An 18,533-nucleotide genomic window follows, 5' to 3' on the forward strand; every position below is an offset into this window, starting at 1 on the left:
GTCGACAGGCGTGTACGCTTATCGGTGATGATGCCACCAGCTGCACTGAAAACCCGCTCGGACAAGACGCTAGCGGCAGGGCAGGCAAGAACCTCCAAGGCGTACAGCGCCAGTTCGTGCCACATGTCCAGCTTTGAAACCCAGTAGTTGTAGGGAGCTGTGTGATCATTTAGGACGATGGTATGGTCAGCTACGTACTCCCTCACCATCTTTCTGTAAAGATCAGCCCTACTCTGCCGAGACTGGGGACAGGTGACAGTGTCTTGCTGGGGTGACATAAAGCTGGCAAAAGCCTTGTAAAGCGTACCCTTGCCAGTGCTGGACAAGCTGCCTGCTCGCCTACTCTCCCTCGCTACTTGTCCCGCAGAAGTACGCCCTCTGCCGCTAGCGGGAAATACTGTTTCAGCTTGTGCACCAGGGCCTGCTGGTATTCATGCATTCTCACACTCCTTTCCTCTGCAGGGATGAGAGTGGAAAGATTTTGCTTGTACCGTGGGTCCAGGAGAGTGAACACCCAGTAATCGGTGCTGGAATAAATTCTTTGAACGCGAGGGTCACGGGATAGGCAGCCTAGCATGAAATCTGCCATATGCGCCAGAGTACCAGCGCGTAAGAATTCACTCCCCTCACTGGCCTGACTGTCCATTTCCTCCTCCTCCAACTCCTCCAACTCCTCTTCTTCTGCCCATACACGCTGAACAGTGAAGGACTCAACAATGGTCCCCTCTTGTGTCTCGCCAACATTCTCCTCCTCCTCATCCTCCTCCACCTCCACCTCCTCCGATATGCGCTGAGAAACAGACCTGAGGGTGCTTTGGCTATCAACAAGGGAATCTTCTTCCCCCGTCTCTTGTGACGAGCGCAAAGCTTCCGACTTCATGCTGATCAGAGAGTTTTTCAACAGGCCAAGCAGCGGGATGGTGAGGCTGATGATGGCGGCATCGCCACTGACCATCTGTGTTGACTCCTCAAAGTTACTCAGCACCTGACAGATATCAGACATCCACGTCCACTCCTCATTGTAGACTTGAGGAAGCTGACTGACCTGACTACCAGTTCTGGTGGAAGTTGACATCTGGCAGTCTACAATCGCTCGGCGCTGCTGGTAAACTCTGGATAACATGGTCAGTGTTGAATTCCACCTCGTGGGCACGTCGCACAACAGTCGGTGAGCGGGCAGTTGGAGGCGGCGCTGCGCTGCCCTGAGAGTGGCAGCATCTGTGCTGGACTTCCTGAAATGCGCACAGATGCGGCGCACCTTCGTGAGCAAATCAGACAGATTGGGGTATGTCTTGAGGAAACGCTGAACTATCAGATTTAACACATGGGCCAGGCATGGCACATGTGTCAGTCTGCCGAGTTGCAGAGCCGCCACCAGGTTACGGCCGTTGTCACACACAACCATGCCTGGCTTCAGGTTCAGCGGTGCCAGCCACAGATCAGTCTGCGCCGTGATGCCCTGTAATAGCTCTTGGGCGGTGTGCCTTTTATCGCCTAGGCTCAGCAGTTTGAGCACCGCCTGCTGTCGCTTAGCTACGGCACTGCTGCTGTGCCTAGAGCTACCGACTGATGGCACCGTGCCCACGGATGGTAGTTCGGAGGAGGAGGTGGAGGAGGGGTGGGAGGAGGAGGAGGCATAGTAGGCCTGAAACACCTGGACCGAGGTAGGCCCCGCAATCCTCGGCGTCGGCAGTATATGACCAGCCGCAGGGTCAGACTCGCTCCCAGCCTCCACCAAGTTAACCCAATGTGCCGTCAGCGATATATAGTGGCCCTGCCCGGCAGCACTCGTCCACGTGTCCGTGGTCAGGTGGACCTTGTCAGAAACGGCGTTGGTCAGGGCACGGATGATGTTGTCTGACACGTGCTGGTGCAGGGCTGGGACGGCACATCGGGAAAAGTAGTGGCGGCTGGGGACCGAAAACCGAGGGGCGGCCGCCGCCATGAGGTTGCGAAAGGCCTCGGTCTCTACTAGCCTATAGGGCAGCATCTCCAGGCTAAGCAATCTGGAGATGTGCACATTAAGGGCTTGGGCGTGCGGGTGGGTTGCACTATATTTGCGTTTCCGCTCCAGCGTCTGGGGTATGGAGAGCTGAACGCTGGTGGATGCTGTGGAGGATCGTGGAGGCGACGATGGGGTTTTTGTGGCAGGGTCCTGGGCAGGGGGCTGACTATCAGCTGACACAGGGGAAGGAGCAGTGGTGTGCACGGCCGGAGGTGAACGGGCTTGTTGCCACTGAGTGGGGTGTTTAGCATTCATATGCCTGCGCATACTGGTGGTAGTTAAGCTAGTAGTGGTGGAACCCCTGCTGAGCCTGGTTTGGCAAATGTTGCACACCACAGTCCGTCGGTCATCCGGTGTTTCCTTAAAGAACCTCCAGACTTCTGAAGATCTAGCCCTCGCCGCAAGAGCCCTCGCCACGGGAGCTTCACTAGTTGACACATTTGGCGCTGATGCACCAGCTCTGGCCCTGCCTCTCCGTCTGGCCCCACCACTGCCTCTTCCAACCTGTTCTGCTATAGGACTCTCCTCCGTCTCAGAAGCACTGTGTTCACCCGGCCTCTCAACCCAGCTTGGGTCTGTCACCTCATCATCCTCCGATCCCTCAGTCTGCTCCCCCCTCGGACTTCCTGCCCTGACAACAACTTCCCCACTGTCTGACAACCGTGTCTCCTCATCGTCGGACACCTCTTTACACACTTCCACTACGTCAAGAAGGTCATCATCACCCACAGACTGTGACTGGTGGAAAACCTGGGCATCGGAAAATTGCTCAGCAGCAACCGGACAAGTGGTTTGTGACTGTGGGAAGGGTCCAGAAAACAGTTCCTCAGAGTATGCCGGTTCAAATGCCAAATTTTCCTGGGAGGGGGCAGACTGGGGGGGAGGAGGCTGAGGTGCAGGAGCTGGAGGAGTGGCGATTTCGGTGACATGGGTGGACTGCGTGGAAGACTGACTGGTGGACAAATTGCTCGAAGCATTGTCAGCAATCCACGACATCACCTGTTCGCACTGTTCTGGCCTCAACAGTGCTCTACCATGAGTCCCAGTAACTTCAGACATGAACCTAGGGAGTGTAGCTCTGCGGCGTTGCCCTGCTCCCTCATAAGCAGGTGGTGTCTCACCCCGGCCAGGACCACGGCCTCTGACCCCTGCAGTAGTTGGACGCCCACGTCCCCGCCCTCGTCCTCTACCCCTAGCCCTCGGGTTAAACATTTTGAAAATGAGAGGTATAGCTTTAATTTTTTTTTAACTTTTTTTTGTGTTTTTTTTTTTTTTTGTGTTTTTGAGTTTTTAAAACCAAACGATGCTATCCTATAGCTATGGCTATTTTCTAGCCAAGTATGAAAGCACACTACTATGCCAGATGAGATGACACTGAGTTATTAAACAAAATAAACGTAAAATAAAAAAGGACAAATGGCAGACTGTGCCTAATTGAAATCCAACCCCTACTAAATTTTCCCACTTCGGTCTTTGCAATGGATATGTGCGTCACTAAGCGCAAAACACAGCGGTCGCAAGTCTCACTACAAATTGCTCACAATTGGCTAGTAGATGCACTGCAGCAAGTACAGCCACCAGCAGATCAACCAGAAATCAAATATATAACGCTACTGTAGGCGTAAGTAAGCCGTTTGGATTCTCCTATGGCTATTTTCTAGCCAAGTATGAAAGCACACTACTATGCCAGATGAGATGACGCTGAGTTATTAAACAAAATAAACGTAAAATAAAAAAGGACAAATGGCAGACTGTGCCTAATTGAAATCCAACCCCTACTAAATTTTCCCACTTCGGTCTAAGCGCAAAACACAGCGGTCGCAAGTCTCACTACAAATTGCTCACAATTGGCTAGTAGATGCACTGCAGCAAGTACAGCCACCAGCAGATCAACCAGAAATCAAATATATAACGCTACTGTAGGCGTAAGTAAGCCGTTTGGATTCTCCTATGGCTATTTTCTAGCCAAGTATGAAAGCACACTACTATGCCAGATGAGATGACACTGAGTTATTAAACAAAATAAACGTAAAATAAAAAAGGAAAAATGGCAGACTGTGCCTAATTGAAATCCAACCCCTACTAAATTTTCCCACTTTGGTGTTTGAGGTGGATATGTGTGCCACTAAGAGCTAAACACAACGGTAGCAAGTCCCCCTGCTAATTCCTCACAAAATGGTACTAGATGCAAATAAAAAAAAAAAAAAGTAGAACGTTATTGTAGCCCTAAGAAGGGCTGTTGGGTTCTTGGAGAATCACTCCTGCCTAACAGTAAGCTAATAGAACACCCTAACGCTTTCCCTGACCAGCAGCAGCTCTCTCCCTAGCGGCATCCAGACACAGAATGATCCGAGCAGCGCGGGCAGCGGCTAGTCTATCCCAGGGTCACCTGATCTGGCCAGCCAACCACTGCTATCGACGTGTAAGGGTACCACGTCATGCTGGGTGGAGTGCAGAGTCTCCTGGCTTGTGATTGGCTCTGTTTCTGGCCGCCAAAAAGCAAAACGGCGGGAGCTGCCATTTTCTCGAGCGGGCGAAGTATTCGTCCGAGCAACGAGCAGTTTCGAGTACGCTAATGCTCGACCGAGCATCAAGCTCGGACGAGCATGTTCGCTCATCTCTAGTGACTATTTATCTTAGATTTTTTTTTATGGATTTTTTTTTTAAGTTTTGATTTCTTTTTTTTTGTTGTACATAGTTGATTACTTTATTGCATTTACATAATGAAAATGTGCTTGAAAGAGAGACTTTGAGAAGACCACCTTTAAGAAAATCAAATATACATAATATAAGGGGGAACTGAAATCTATCAGTGGACTCAGTGGAGAGACACACGTTAAAGGATGTAAACAGATTTTTTGGACTATAAGGCTCACCGGATTATAAGGCGCACCATCAATAAATGCCTGCTAAAATGTCTAGGTTCATATATAAGGTCCACTGGATTATAAGGTGCACCTGATTATAAGGATGAATGACCAGCAGGTGGCAGACCTGGGCACAGTTCAAGGCAGCTGTTGTGTGTAAGTACGGTTCATATATAAGGCGCACTGGACTATAAGGCGCACCTTTGATTTCTGATAAAATCAAAGGATTTTTTGAGCTCCTTAGAGTTTGAAAAATACGGTAGTTGGTGGATCAAGGGTGCACTACCGTGTGGGGGGCCGGGAGAGGCCCAGGAAATGCCAAGCAAAGAAGCAGTACAATCCCCAGCTTCAATGTATTCACCGTTCAACCACTATCGTGTGTTATACCCAGACTCTGCAGTCTAGAGATAAATTGCTGTGAAAAGCTTTCAATAAAATTTCTCAGGCAAAGTCTTGGTGTAGCCGTGACCTCAGGTTGTCTGATTTTCTTTCTTTGTGGAATCTCTGCATTTCTTCTTTTTATGCAGCAAATAAATTAATATTACAAGGTTGAAGCACATAACTCAAAATACAGACTGTAACAGAGATTTTTTAATATTTAGTGTTTAGTACTAAGAATGATTTCTGTTTGGTCTGTAAAGCCCCTTTTTCCACTCTACGTATACAGAGTAGTGTAGTTGAGTGGTGTATGTCAAAGAAAAGAAAGAATGGCGGCATTATGCTAATCCACCCAAATCACAGTGATTGCCGCCTGCCGTGATGTCTGATTGCTGGAATAAACATTTGTAAACCAAGTGTGAGCTTGTTACCGAGCAATTATTGAAAGACATGCATCAATATGGCGAGGGGAGAGTTAGACAAATATGTACGTTTTAATGTATAATATAAAAAAATAAGGCAACAAGTTTTGGGCAATGGTCATAATGCATAGGAATGGAGAAGAAATATTTTTATAGGTTAGAGGTACATGTGGACAGACTAAGGATAAACAGAATTCCGGACAGGTTCATGGTTCACAGAATTCCGGACAGGTTCATGGTTCACAGGGTTACAGATAGGTTCATGGTTCACAGGGTTACAGACTGGTTCATGGTTCACAGGGTTACAGGCAGGTTCATGGTTCACAGGGTTACAGACAGGTTCATGGTTCACAGGGTTACAGACAGGTTCATGGTTCACAGGGTTACAGAAAGGTTCATGGTTCACAGGGTTACAGAAAGGTTCATGGTTCACAGGGTTACAGAAAGGTTCATGGTTCACAGGGTTACAGATAGGTTCATGGTTCACAGGGTTACAGATAGGTTCATGGTTCACAGGGTTACAGGCAGGTTCATGGTTCACAGGGTTACAGATAGGTTCATGGTTCACAGGGTTACAGGCAGGTTCATGGTTCACAGGGTTACAGACAGGTTCATGGTTCACAGGGTTACAGATAGGTTCATGGTTCACAGGGTTACAGATAGGTTCATGGTTCACAGGGTTACAGATAGGTTCATGGTTCACAGGGTTACAGATAGGTTCATGGTTCACAGGGTTACAGACAGGTTCATGGTTCACAGGGTTACAGAAAGGTACATGGTTCACAGGGTTACAGATAGGTTCATGGTTCACAGGGTTACAGATAGGTTCATGGTACACAGGGTTACAGAAAGGTACATGGTTCACAGGGTTACAGATAGGTTCATGGTTCACAGGGTTACAGACAAGCTCAGGGTACAAAGAGTTCTGACTCAGGCTAAGGGTTTACAGACCTAGATAACACTGGGTTTCAGGTAAGCACACGGAACAGCAGTACCGGATCAGGATGAGGTTTACAGATTCAGGCAGAAGAACCAAACATCACAGAATAACCACATCAAGAGGAGTGTCACTGAAGAAAGTATAACACCCACCGAGAGACCTGGGTCCTGGGAATTTATTCAGAAGCCTCCCCGAGCCACTGAATGCATCATCAACCCACAGCTGAGTCTAACACAGAGCTCCGGAATGAAACCCCCCATCTTTCCAGGGATCAGATACTGCAAGGCAGCTGTCAATCATCTCCTAGAAAGGCAACCATGGGTGCTCCGCAGCCATTTAGAGGATCCTGACAACTGTATCTAACCTCTGCTTCAACGTTAATCTAGAAAATTTAGCACATGTATTCACTTACACACTGCTGTGTATCGCCTGAACCAGTATCTGTTTTTCCTTTATATTCATATTGCCTTGCTTAAAGGGCTTGTCCAACCAGGATGAAAGACTGTATGCAAATGAGTCTTAGGGGCTCCAAGTTCCATAGGTGTTAATGGAGCCTGGAGCCCATGAACCTCTTTTGCTTACAGTATTCCTGGTACTAGATGTCCTTTAAGAGAAAATAGTCTTTTAAAATTATGCAAATGAGCCTAAGAGGCTCCTGGCTACATCAGAGAAGCCCAGTCCAACTTTGTTATGCTAATTATGCACACCTCTGTTCAGGATTACTGCCCACCTCCTCCCTTTCCCAGCTAGAAAACCAGTGCTGTCCTAATTAGCAGACAACAGAGCCAGAAGGGGCTTCTGTGATGTAGACAGGAACCCCTTAAGCTCATTTGCATAGATGATTTTCTCCAAAATGAGGCCATTAGAAGATAAAGGAAAAACAGAAGAAGTACTTGGTATACAACATATGTGATAGATTCCCATTAATCCTGTAAATGGCGCTAGCAAAGTTGCTGACAGCATGAAAATATGCACTGGTATTTTCCCTCGAATCATCGCTTTCTTTTGCCGGTAGAATTTAAAGGTTAACAGTTGGTGCGGGTGTTACCTCTGGGGGTGAGTATTTGGGTACCTGACCCAAACTTTTTTGGGTTCCATTGAACTTGGTGAACCTAAACCTGAATGGGACCTCCCATCCCTAATTGTGACCATTCAAACATTGCATGATCTGTGTTCCCTATTGAATTGAATTTATTATTATTATTATTATTATTATTATTATTATTATTATTATGTAAGCATCTAAGGTTCCTCAGCATGCCAAATATCAAATTATGTTTTTACACTTTACGTGAATCAGTTGCAAGTTTCCTATAACCTTAGACATATTATTCGCCTTCTAATATTACTCAGTACGCAGCAGGAGGCCGACTCCCAGGTGAGCTGGTAAAGCAGTTCTTTTCCTTGGCCTTCTCCATTCTGGGTCACTAGATTATGATTTGGGGAAACTTGTATTTTATTTTTGAACCAATACACTTAACTTCTGGCAAACCTTGTAACACAGAGTTGATGCAATCCCCAAAGAGCCTGAAAATAAATGTTTTATATATCTGCTTACTATTTCTCTATGATGCGCTCATCTTTCTATATGTTTGCCTCCAAGTAAAATACTCTGACCGTTAATAATTTATGTTTCAGTATGTCAATAGCTTCCCTATAATTGGCACATGTAAGATTATACAGGAGTTTCACATATTTTCTTGATTAACATGAAAGGGTAGAAGGCTAAACAAAGTACAGTGGGTATGGAAAGTATTCCGACCCCCTTCAATTTTTAATTCTTTGTTTCATTGTAGTCAATTGGCAAGATCAAAAGAGTTTTGTTTTTTGCTCACTAATGTACACTTTGCACCCCATCTTGAGAGAAAATATGCAGAAAAACACTAATACTTAACTTTCACATGCTGTCCATTTCCTTCTGATCCTCCTTGAGGTGGTTGTACTCCATGGTTGTACTCCTTCTGTGTTTAACTAAACTGATTGGACTTGATTAGGAAAGGTACGCACCTATCTATATGACACCCCACAGCTCACAGTGCATGTCAAAGCACTAAGGAACTGGCCAAGAAGCTCAGAGACATATTTGTGGCAAGGCACACATCTGGCCAAGGTTACAAAAGACTTTCTGCAGCACTCAAGGTTCCTAAGAGCAGAGTGACCTCTATATTGCTTAAATGGAAGAAGTTTGGAACAACCACAATTCCTACTCGACCTGGCTGTCCAGCCAAAATAATCAATCGTGGGAGAGGAGCCTTGGTGAGAAAGGTAAAGAAGAACCCCAAGATCACTGTGGCTGAGCTACAGAGATGTAGTTGGAGAAAGTTCTACAAAGTCAGCTATCGCTGCACCCCTCCACCGCAATACATATGAAAGCCATACAGTTTGCAAAAAAACACATGAAGGACTCCCACTATGATCATCTAGTCCAGTGATGGCGAACCTTTTAGAGACAGAGTGCCCAAGCTACAACCAAAACCCACTTATATGTCGCAAAGTGCCAACATGACAATGTAAGCAGTAACTTATTGATCCCTGCTGTATCACAGGTTTTATTCGTATTGGCCTACTGGATTGTAGCTTCCCTCCAGGGTCCCCTGAAGAGGAAGGATCAGGGGAACCAGAACAGGAGCTCCAATGACATTCCATCTCTAACCACACCTTTTTGATCCTCCTGTAGTCCTGGCAGCCAAATAGTACTGAGCATGGCACGTCCTGGGATGTATTGGACCACAGGAGTCTTGAGTCCTAGCTGACAAACTCTGTGTTGGGGTGAAGGCCTGGGTGCCCACAGAAAGGGTTCCGAGTGCCACCTCTGGCACCCGTGCCATAGGTTCGCCACCACTGATCTAGTCTGATGAGACAAAGATTGAACTTTTTGGTGTTATTTCCAAGCAGTATGTTAGGAGAAAACTAGGCACTGCTCATCACCTGCCAAATACAATCCCAACAGCGACACATGATGGTGGCAGCATCATGCTTTGGGGGTGTGTTTCAGCTACAGAGACAGGATGACTGGTTTAAATTTAGGAAAGATGTATGTGGCCAAGTACAGAGTTATCCTGGATGAAAATCTCTTCCATAGTACTCTGGACCTCAGACAGGGCTGAAGGTTCACCTTCCAACAAGACAATTACCCTGAGCACACAGGTTAAGTAACAAAGCAGTAGCTTCAGAACAAGTCTGTGACCATTACTGATTGGATCTCACTCACCGATGACCACAATCTACTGTTTGCTGCTCTATACTTTCGAGTGCAAGTCTGTGGGTACATGTACCAAATATTCTGCAGTTTTTTCTTATAAAACACACCACAGGGAAAGAACACTAATCGCAACAAATTGCTGCAGGTTTCCAACACGTATCATTCAACTAGGCTAAATAAAAATTTGTCCTAGTCCAAAATTCATCACTTGCGGCATGGATACGATTAGTACTAAATCTTTAAAGCTAGGGTTTATAAATGTGTAAACAATTTCAAAAAAGTCATGCAGTTTTTCTGTTTTTCAGTTTCAGTGGCTTCCTTATACATCGGAGAGCCATGACATATTGGACATTCGTATTCTCTCTACAGGATTCGCAGAATTCATTCACAACCAAGAGATTTCCCTCAGCTGCCGTTCTTTGCTGTAGGTAATTTTTGAGGTGTCATTCAAAGTCTCCTTTCCAATAACAAATGCTTGAGGGAGTTTAGGAGATTCAATATATCCCGCTACTTCAGGTTTAAAAGAAATGGACATACAATAACATTAAACCACTGAAAATCCTACCGCAGAGATTGTTTACAATATCATCTGTCAGGTAAAGTGCAGATACCTCGCCGGACGAGCAGGAGTACAGCGGGAAGGGGCTGAAATTAAATTCCGCTTCAGGCAAGAAAAAAAAACGGTGTTGACAAATACTTTATTAGTCATTTATAGAAAAGACATTCATAGTGTCTGTCTAGTAAATGGGAAGGAAACAGGATTGCCGAGAAACAGGCATGGACATAGTTGTATACAGCTTCAGGTTTTTTTTTTTCTTTGTAATGTTTTATAAATTCTATAAGTTACTAATAATAAGTCATCAAGTCATTAAAGGTATTGTTCGGTCTACATCCATAGCTGAGTTCAATAATTAAAGGAGGTCAAGCACCCCCCCCCCCCCAATAGGTCAGCTCTTCTATGGAAGCAGCAAACTGTATATAAGCTCACATCTCATCTGATCTGAACTTCACCAGTACCAGAGCCAGGGGGGGGGGGGGACCCTGTGCTATATGAAAATAGTGGATTTACATTTATTGCCTAGAAATGCGGCCTGAACCAAGCTTCTTGGAAAAAAAGGTGAAGCCCTTCTGTCTCCTTTCGGTTCTACAGTTCATGGACCTTTGGAGGACGTCCCAGAAGGTTTCCTGTATACAGTACAGGCAGTCCCCGGGTTACGTACAAGATAGGTTCCATAGGTCTGTTCTCAAGTTGAATTTGTATGTAAGTCAAAACTGTATATTTTATAATTGTAGTCCCAGACAAAAAAAATGTTTTGCCCCAGTGACGATTGTAGTTTCAAATTTTTTTGCTGTAATTGGACCAAGGATTATCAATAAAGCTTCATTACAGACACTTCACAGCTGATAATTGCAGCCTGGGACTATAGTAAAGCTCCAGAGAGCTTCACTGGAGGTCACAGTGAGCAGAAGGGGTCAGTCTTTAGCTAGGGGTCGTCTGTAACTCGGGTGCTCTTAAGTAGAGGACCACCTGTACAGGTGTGTTGAGAGCTACCACATGTGTGTGAATTTGAATCTTTATTGTTTCTGCAGGGCAGTTTCAGACTTGGTGGTTGATTTGGGTGGCCATTAACTCACTAGAAACCATGGACTGTGGGCTGTCACCCGAACTGCCCCTATTATAATCCACTACTGAACATAGGTGTCATTTTTGTTTTACAAACAGCTGATCAAGGAGGGTTCTGGGTATTGACCCCTATTAAAATGTTATAAACGCTCTATCCATTGGATAGGTTGTGAGTATTTGTAAAACTTTGTACCATTTACCTTATGCATGTTTTAATCCAAGCATACTACCATTTCCTTAAAAAATAAGACATGAGCAGTCAAATTGTATCATCTGACTTTTGAGTTCAGAGTTTCCACCAGGCATCCATCTTTCAATGGACAGATAACTGTAGCATGCTGGGCTATTCCAAAATCCAGAAACAAGAAACAAGTTTAAAGCCATTTGAAGCTTCTACTGAAAGTTCTGTAGCTGGTGAAGGCGTGAGAACATAAGTGAGAGTTCTTACTCTCAAAAGTGATTCAAACTTTAACAGAGCCTTAGAAGATGTTCACACATGACTAATTTTCTGCACCTATTTCCACATCCTAAAATCAACACTGTATCTGCAAAGTGTGAACTTAACCCTACTGACCAAATTAGGCCAATGAAATGGGTTTTGGTGCCTACCACCCAAACAAAAAAAGCATACGTGAGTAGAGTCCAACTAATGCAAGTATGACTAGAGGTCTAACTGGCTGCAAAGGCAAAAATGAGAATTAAATATTGGACGAGAATGAGTATTTTTTTAGAATATAAGAACAAAAGGTATAGTATCACCAACCCCTGAAGGTCTATAGCAGTGATGGCTAACCTATGGCACTGGTGCCAGAGGTGGTACTCGGAGCCCTTTCTGTGGGCACTCAGGTCAACACCAGAGATGACTCCCGGTATCTTCCTGCAGTCCCAGACAGCCCATGACTTGCTGTGCACAGAGCTATTTTAAAGTGACAGCTCTACCTGGGACTATTTTCTGCTTTATTGGTGTCCTCAGGGTGCTGAGATGAATGAAAGCTGTGACAGAGCAGGGAGTATAAATCACAAATTACATTTCTGTGTTGGCACTTTGTGATAAATAAGTGGGTCTTTGTTGTAGTTTCGGCACTCGGCCTCTAAAAGGTTCGCCATCACTGGTCTATAGTAATAAAAGTGGTCACACACCTGTAAAAGTTGGACCACACTGAAATATAAACATTGGTAAGCAGAGCGTAAAAGAATTTATGTTAAAAGACCTTGTTTTCTTTTCTTTTAGACATAGCCATGAAATCCACCTTCGGTTAGGTGAAAAGTTCAGGGAGAAGTTGAGATGTCAAATGAAGTTTAATCAACTGGACCTTCAAGAAGATGAAAGTATTTGGACAGGTTGAAAATGGAAATATACACCAAGAACGTGACCTTTATCTGCCATTAGATTCAACATTTACATGATTTTGTTACAGTAATGGAAAGAAAACAGAGGTTTATACGTCGTAAATCCGAGGTATTTAAGCTATTAGTGGGATTTTGAAGATCGGCCAAGATCATCCTAATATCTTAAGCTTAAATATTCAGAATCTCTGTTAAGATGCCACACACATGGAATCCATAAATCCTTCATTAAGTGTAGATGTGTTGCACATGTTCAGTAGGAGTCTGGTCTTGTGTAGGTCTTGCGTAGTTCTTTGTGTTAAATCTGATGAGACCTCTGTATGGTGCCTAAGGAGACTCCATAGCTCCTAAGTATAAGCCTACACTGTCTTCACTTACAAACATAGGATATATAGATGGATATTCCCTTTTTTACCTTTACTCCTTACCAGATATTTGTTTTACAAGAGGAAGACATTTTTCTACAGTAAATATGATTATTTAGTAATATTTTCTAATGGGGCATCTATCCTATAGATCAGTGTTGGCAAACCTTTTAGCGGCCGAGTGCCCAAACTGCAACCCAAAACCCCCCCCGAGGTGCCAACCAAAAATTAATGCAGTAACTTATTGCTCCCTGTTTTTAACAGATTTCAATCATATTGGCCTCCAGAGCACAGCAAAACAGAATAAATATGGAAAATTTCCAATGTCCCTCTGTACACAGATTATTCGGCCCTGTCCACTCATTTTCCCTCCCTAAAGTCCCAAGTAGCGAAGAATCACTTTAATATATGACTGAAAGCAGCATCTTTTAAATTGCATGGAACTGCAAAAAAGATTCTTTGAGTCATGTCTGGTGTGATGGGGAGAAGGCCCGGGTGCCCACAGAGAGGGCTCGGAGTGCCGCCTCTGGCACCCGTGCCATAGGTTCGCCACCACTGCTATAGATGATTGAGGGTGCAGTCACACGTTGCAGTTAAAACTGCATCGCAATGGAAAACACTAGTGTATTTCTATTCCTAGCAGCCTTGATTTATTCCACCTCCACCATCTGTCTCCTGTGAGCTCTGAGGTGGTTTACTAACAGTTAACCTGCTATGATGGACAGAATCTCTTGCTACTCTTATTGCTGCCCTGTCTGATGCCATCTCCTGGAACTGGCATCTCAAAAAGGTTTTGTGGACTATTAATCTTTGTCTGCTATAGTACTACTTGTACTTAGCAAGCTACTGTTCATTCTGTCTTCTGTCTTCTGATATGTCTGACCCTTTTCCTTATACTCTGACTATCCAATTACCCAAAAATGTTGTACTGTACATGATTGCATACAGATTGATTTTCTCTTCCTGGCTTCAGTGATTTTTCACTGATGCTTTACTGGACCATTCCTTTCAATGAGCTTATTCACACTTCAGGTTTTTTTTTGCCACTGATTGTCAGTGAACTAAAAAAGAACAGGTTCTCAGCTGAGCACCGATCGGTGAAAAAAATGAAACCATGAAGAAATGGGTTAGTAAGACACCAGTTAAAAATCACTGATGCAAGGAAGAGTAACCCAATCTGTATGTGTCCATAAGCCAAAATGGGTTCAGTGAAAAACTGATGTGAAAAAAACCATCAACGTGAAACCACCTGAGAGAAATTCAGTGAATCTTTTGCTCAAAAAGAAAATCCTTCTTTCTGCAATTACAAATACTGTAGTTTTTCTAACCAGAAACACACAATGATGTAGATAAATAAGAAATCTGTCAAGCCCAGGGCTGATGTACCAAACTCCTGACAGTATTATAGTAACTCTGTCGAGCTGCATTGTATGTAAATACTTGTCATACTCTTACAGGCTACATCTCTTTTACAGTGTTTTATAAAACGCAAAGCAATGCACTTATCACTCGACATGACTGAGGACATGTTTATCCTAGAGCAGTGATGGCAAACGTTTTAGAGACTGAGTGCGCAAACTACAACATAGACCCGCTTATTTATCGCAAAGTGCCAACACAGAAATTTAATTTGTGATTTATACTCCCTTTTCTGTCACAGTTTTCATTGATACCAGCCCCTGAGGACCCCAATAAAGCAGAAAATAGTCCAAGGTATCGCTGTCACTTTAATATAGCTCTGTCCAAACCAATTCCTGGGCTTTCTGGGACTGCAGGAAGATACCTGGAGTCATCTCTGGTGATGGCCTGGGTGCCCACAGAAAGGGCTCTGAGTGCCACCTCGGGCACCAGTGCCATAGGTTAGCCATCACTGTCCTAGAGAGATAAATGAGATAAAATATCAGTTTAACCAGCTCAAAAGAGACTCCTTTGTAAACATGAATTTTATCACAAAGCTGAATTTCTCTAAATTGCATAATCCAGAGTAGTTAAAGGACATCTACCACCAGGATGAAGGATTGTAAACCAAGTACACAGACACACCGGTGTGTGCCCCCTCTGACAGGATATGCTCTTCTTTAAGCATCTTATTTTTTCCTTTTTAAGAAAAAAAGATTTAATAATGATGCAAAATTTAGCCTCATTTGCATAATTTTTAAAAGCCATTTTATGTAAAAACCAAGGTATAAGAAGCTAAAAGAACAGCAGATTCTGATCATGCACCAGTATGTCCGTGTACTTGGTTTACAGTCCTTGAACCTGCTGGTAGATGTCCTTTAAATGGTGACACTTTTACTTCTATGAAAATACTCAAGTTTTATGAATGTTTAAATCATCCCTTGAAAAAAAATAATTCAAAATGCATACAAAATGGATTTCATTTAGCTTAAATGGACTGCCCTGCTCATGCAGCTCCCATTTGGCTCATGTCCATTTATTACGTTTCAGCCAACTACAGGCCTTAAAAGTGACCTTTACATTGACAGCAAGTAAGTGACATGCCATGTGTGTTAGTTTATATATGTTAACATATATTAAGTCTTTACTGATACAAAATTGTAGAAATGATTCCTGTTTTTGGGGCAGCCCGTGGTAGATTTAGCATTTCAAGTATAACGTGTAGCCCCTCCAACACAACTCTGCTCTGAATGGCAATGTAGGGAGTCATCATTCTCTACCATAGCTTTACATTGTGTTCAGTGGATTCCGATACAATTGTCCTCTAACTGTCTGTTCCGGTAGAATGGACTACTCCCTACAACTGAGGCGACATAGGAAGCAATATCTACAGGACATGAAGAATTAATTCACTATGAACATTGAAACATTCTCAACTGTCACCATCAGTGTTGCATATGTGTGCCGCCATCTTGGATGGTCAAATCGGTGACCCTTGTGACTTCATTGGAGCGCAAAAACAATTCACAATGTACTGCAATACTTCCGATTTGCAGTATATTGTATACGTGATCAAACTGCCCAGAGTTTATATACCCTAAGGAACGTGAAATAATAGTACACTTTTTAAAAAAAAAAAGGTCTAAAAAATATATAAATAAAACCTTAAATCAAATTACCCCTTTTCACTATAACACATAGAAAAATAAACAATTAAAATCACAAATATATTACGTCGCAAAATGTTGGATCTATCCAAACCTAAAAACAAATATTTTACCTCTAAAAATGTAATAAAAAAGCGATCAAAACGTCAAAGAACAGTGAAAATTATATCAATGAAAATGTCATCCAATTACACAAACAATAACACCTTACACAGCTCCGCAAACTGAAGTATATAACGGTTATAGGTGTCAGAATATCACTATGCAAGACATTTTTTTTTAAATCCAAGGCTTTTGAATTTTTGACCTAAGCTTTGTAAATTTGGTAGGTAGGCCGAAGAATGAAGGTGTGAGCTGTCACCTTGATCGCAAATTAAAAGCCATAAAATTAAGCCCATGAGAACATGGTACAATTGTGTTTTCTTTGCATTTTTTTTCCAACTTTTCAGCAATGGGCATAGAACATTAAATGTTGCCACTAGAAAGTACAACAGATAAGCTGTCATAACAAGATAGTATATAGCAGTGTAAACTGAAAACTCAAAACAATATAGCTTGTGGAAGGAGCGGACTGAGCTATTTTACCTAAAGGACATCTTCCACCAGATTACGGGAGGTGAAGGGTCCTATGTTATGTTTAGGGGATTTACAAATTTTGGCGTTTTTATTGCCGGAACAATAACTTTGTAAAAGTGCCGGAGGCGCTCAGGCAGGCGGTGCCTGAGTGCCACTTAGATTCCCTGGACTTTCATTTATTTACTCCCCCCACTGCAAGCCTCCTCCTGCCACCAGCTGGGGAAGTATGAGAGAGCACAGCCCCTCTCTCTCCACGCCCCGACCCTCTGACGTCACAGGCCGGACCCTAGTTTCCCGGCCAGCGGCAGGAGGAGACTTGCAGAGGGGGCGTGCATAATCTCAAGTTCGGGGAAGCCAAGAGGTGCTTGGACGCCATCTGCCTGAGCGCCTTTGGCACTTTCACAAAGTTATTACTTCTGCAATAAAAACACTGGAATACATGTAAATCACAGTCCCCCCATCCCCTAGACGAAACGAGCAGCCTATTTAGAACAATCTACCACCAGCGATCTGGTGGTAGATGTCCTTTAACATGGGCTATGAACATGCATGGCATTAGTACCGTATTTTTCAGACTATAAGGCGCACCGGATTATAAGACGCACCATCAATAAATGCCTGCTAAAACATCTATGTTCATATATAAGGCGCACTGGATTATAAGGCGCACCATCAATAAATGCCTGCTAAAACGTCTAGGTGTATATATAAGGCACACCGGATTATAAGGCGCACCTTATTATAAGGATGAATGACCAGCAGGTGGCAGACCTGTGCACAGTATAAGGCAGCTGTTGTCTGTAATTATGGTTTATATATAAGGCGCACGGGACTATACGGCGCACCTTTGATTTCTGAGAAAATCAAAGGATTTTTTGTGCGCCTTACAGTCCGAAAAATACAGTACTAGAAATTGTACATAACAGTACATTAGTACTGTAAACCTATATTTGCCCAGTAGATTCCAGTTTTTTATCTGCTGGAATCAAATTGCTAATAATGTGAAATTTGTCCACTCTGTATTTTGCGGTCCTCAAAAATATTACACAAAGTAAAAATAACAAATGATGTAGCAATGCATAAAATATTTCAAAATTGCCAATGTCTTTGGAATGAACAGAGAAGAAGCTTCAATGAAACCAATGTATCTTGTTTAGAAAATTGTCCCCTCTGTACTTTTAGAGCACATAAAATATTTACAGGGCATTAGCGCTAGCAAACTGTGCTGATAATTAAAAGGGTCCAGTCTTACTTTTTACAGTTGCTGTGCGGGTGCAGTTGTACAGTATAGCGAGCTCTCCGAATACTTTTCCTGGTCCCATGGTGCATAGCTTCACACTTTCTTTTGTTACTTCTACTTTTCCATCTAGAAAATACAAAGAAATATTCGCAAGGTTAGAACTGACAAAATAGGTGACCAATGTCTTACTTTTTTTTTGCTGAAGATGAAACTCAAATAAAATACGGTACATTAAGTATAAAAACGGCTTTAAAAACACAATTAATATAAAATGATGGGGCTTTATAAATAAAGGTTTGTTATTTATTAATAATATAGGGTGTGAACAGTCCCCGGGTTAGGCATAAGATAGGGTTTTTTAGGTTTGTACTTAAGTCGAATTTCTATGCAAGTTGAAACTAATATATTTTATAATTGTAAGTCCACAAAAAAACATTTTTTGTCCTTGAGATGGTTGGATTTTAAAAATTCTTTGCTGTCATGAAACCAGGGATTATCAATA

General features: G+C 43.3%; 1 protein-coding gene across 5 annotated transcripts in view; it reads right to left on the reverse strand.

The window, feature by feature from the left end:
• The window catches only part of PRKG1 (protein kinase cGMP-dependent 1), an 859,223-nt gene that overhangs the window by 354,868 nt on the left and 485,822 nt on the right, over positions 1-18,533 (reverse strand). For all 5 annotated transcript variants that reach the window (XM_072130530.1, XM_072130529.1, XM_072130528.1 and 2 more), the window contains one exon: positions 18,044-18,157. In XM_072130530.1, coding sequence (XP_071986631.1) covers positions 18,044-18,157 — 114 coding nt within the window. The remainder of the gene's footprint in view (positions 1-18,043; positions 18,158-18,533) is intronic.

This window comes from Engystomops pustulosus, chromosome 11 (genome assembly GCF_040894005.1).
Source record: "Engystomops pustulosus chromosome 11, aEngPut4.maternal, whole genome shotgun sequence".
NCBI classification, from domain to species: Eukaryota; Metazoa; Chordata; class Amphibia; order Anura; family Leptodactylidae; genus Engystomops; species Engystomops pustulosus.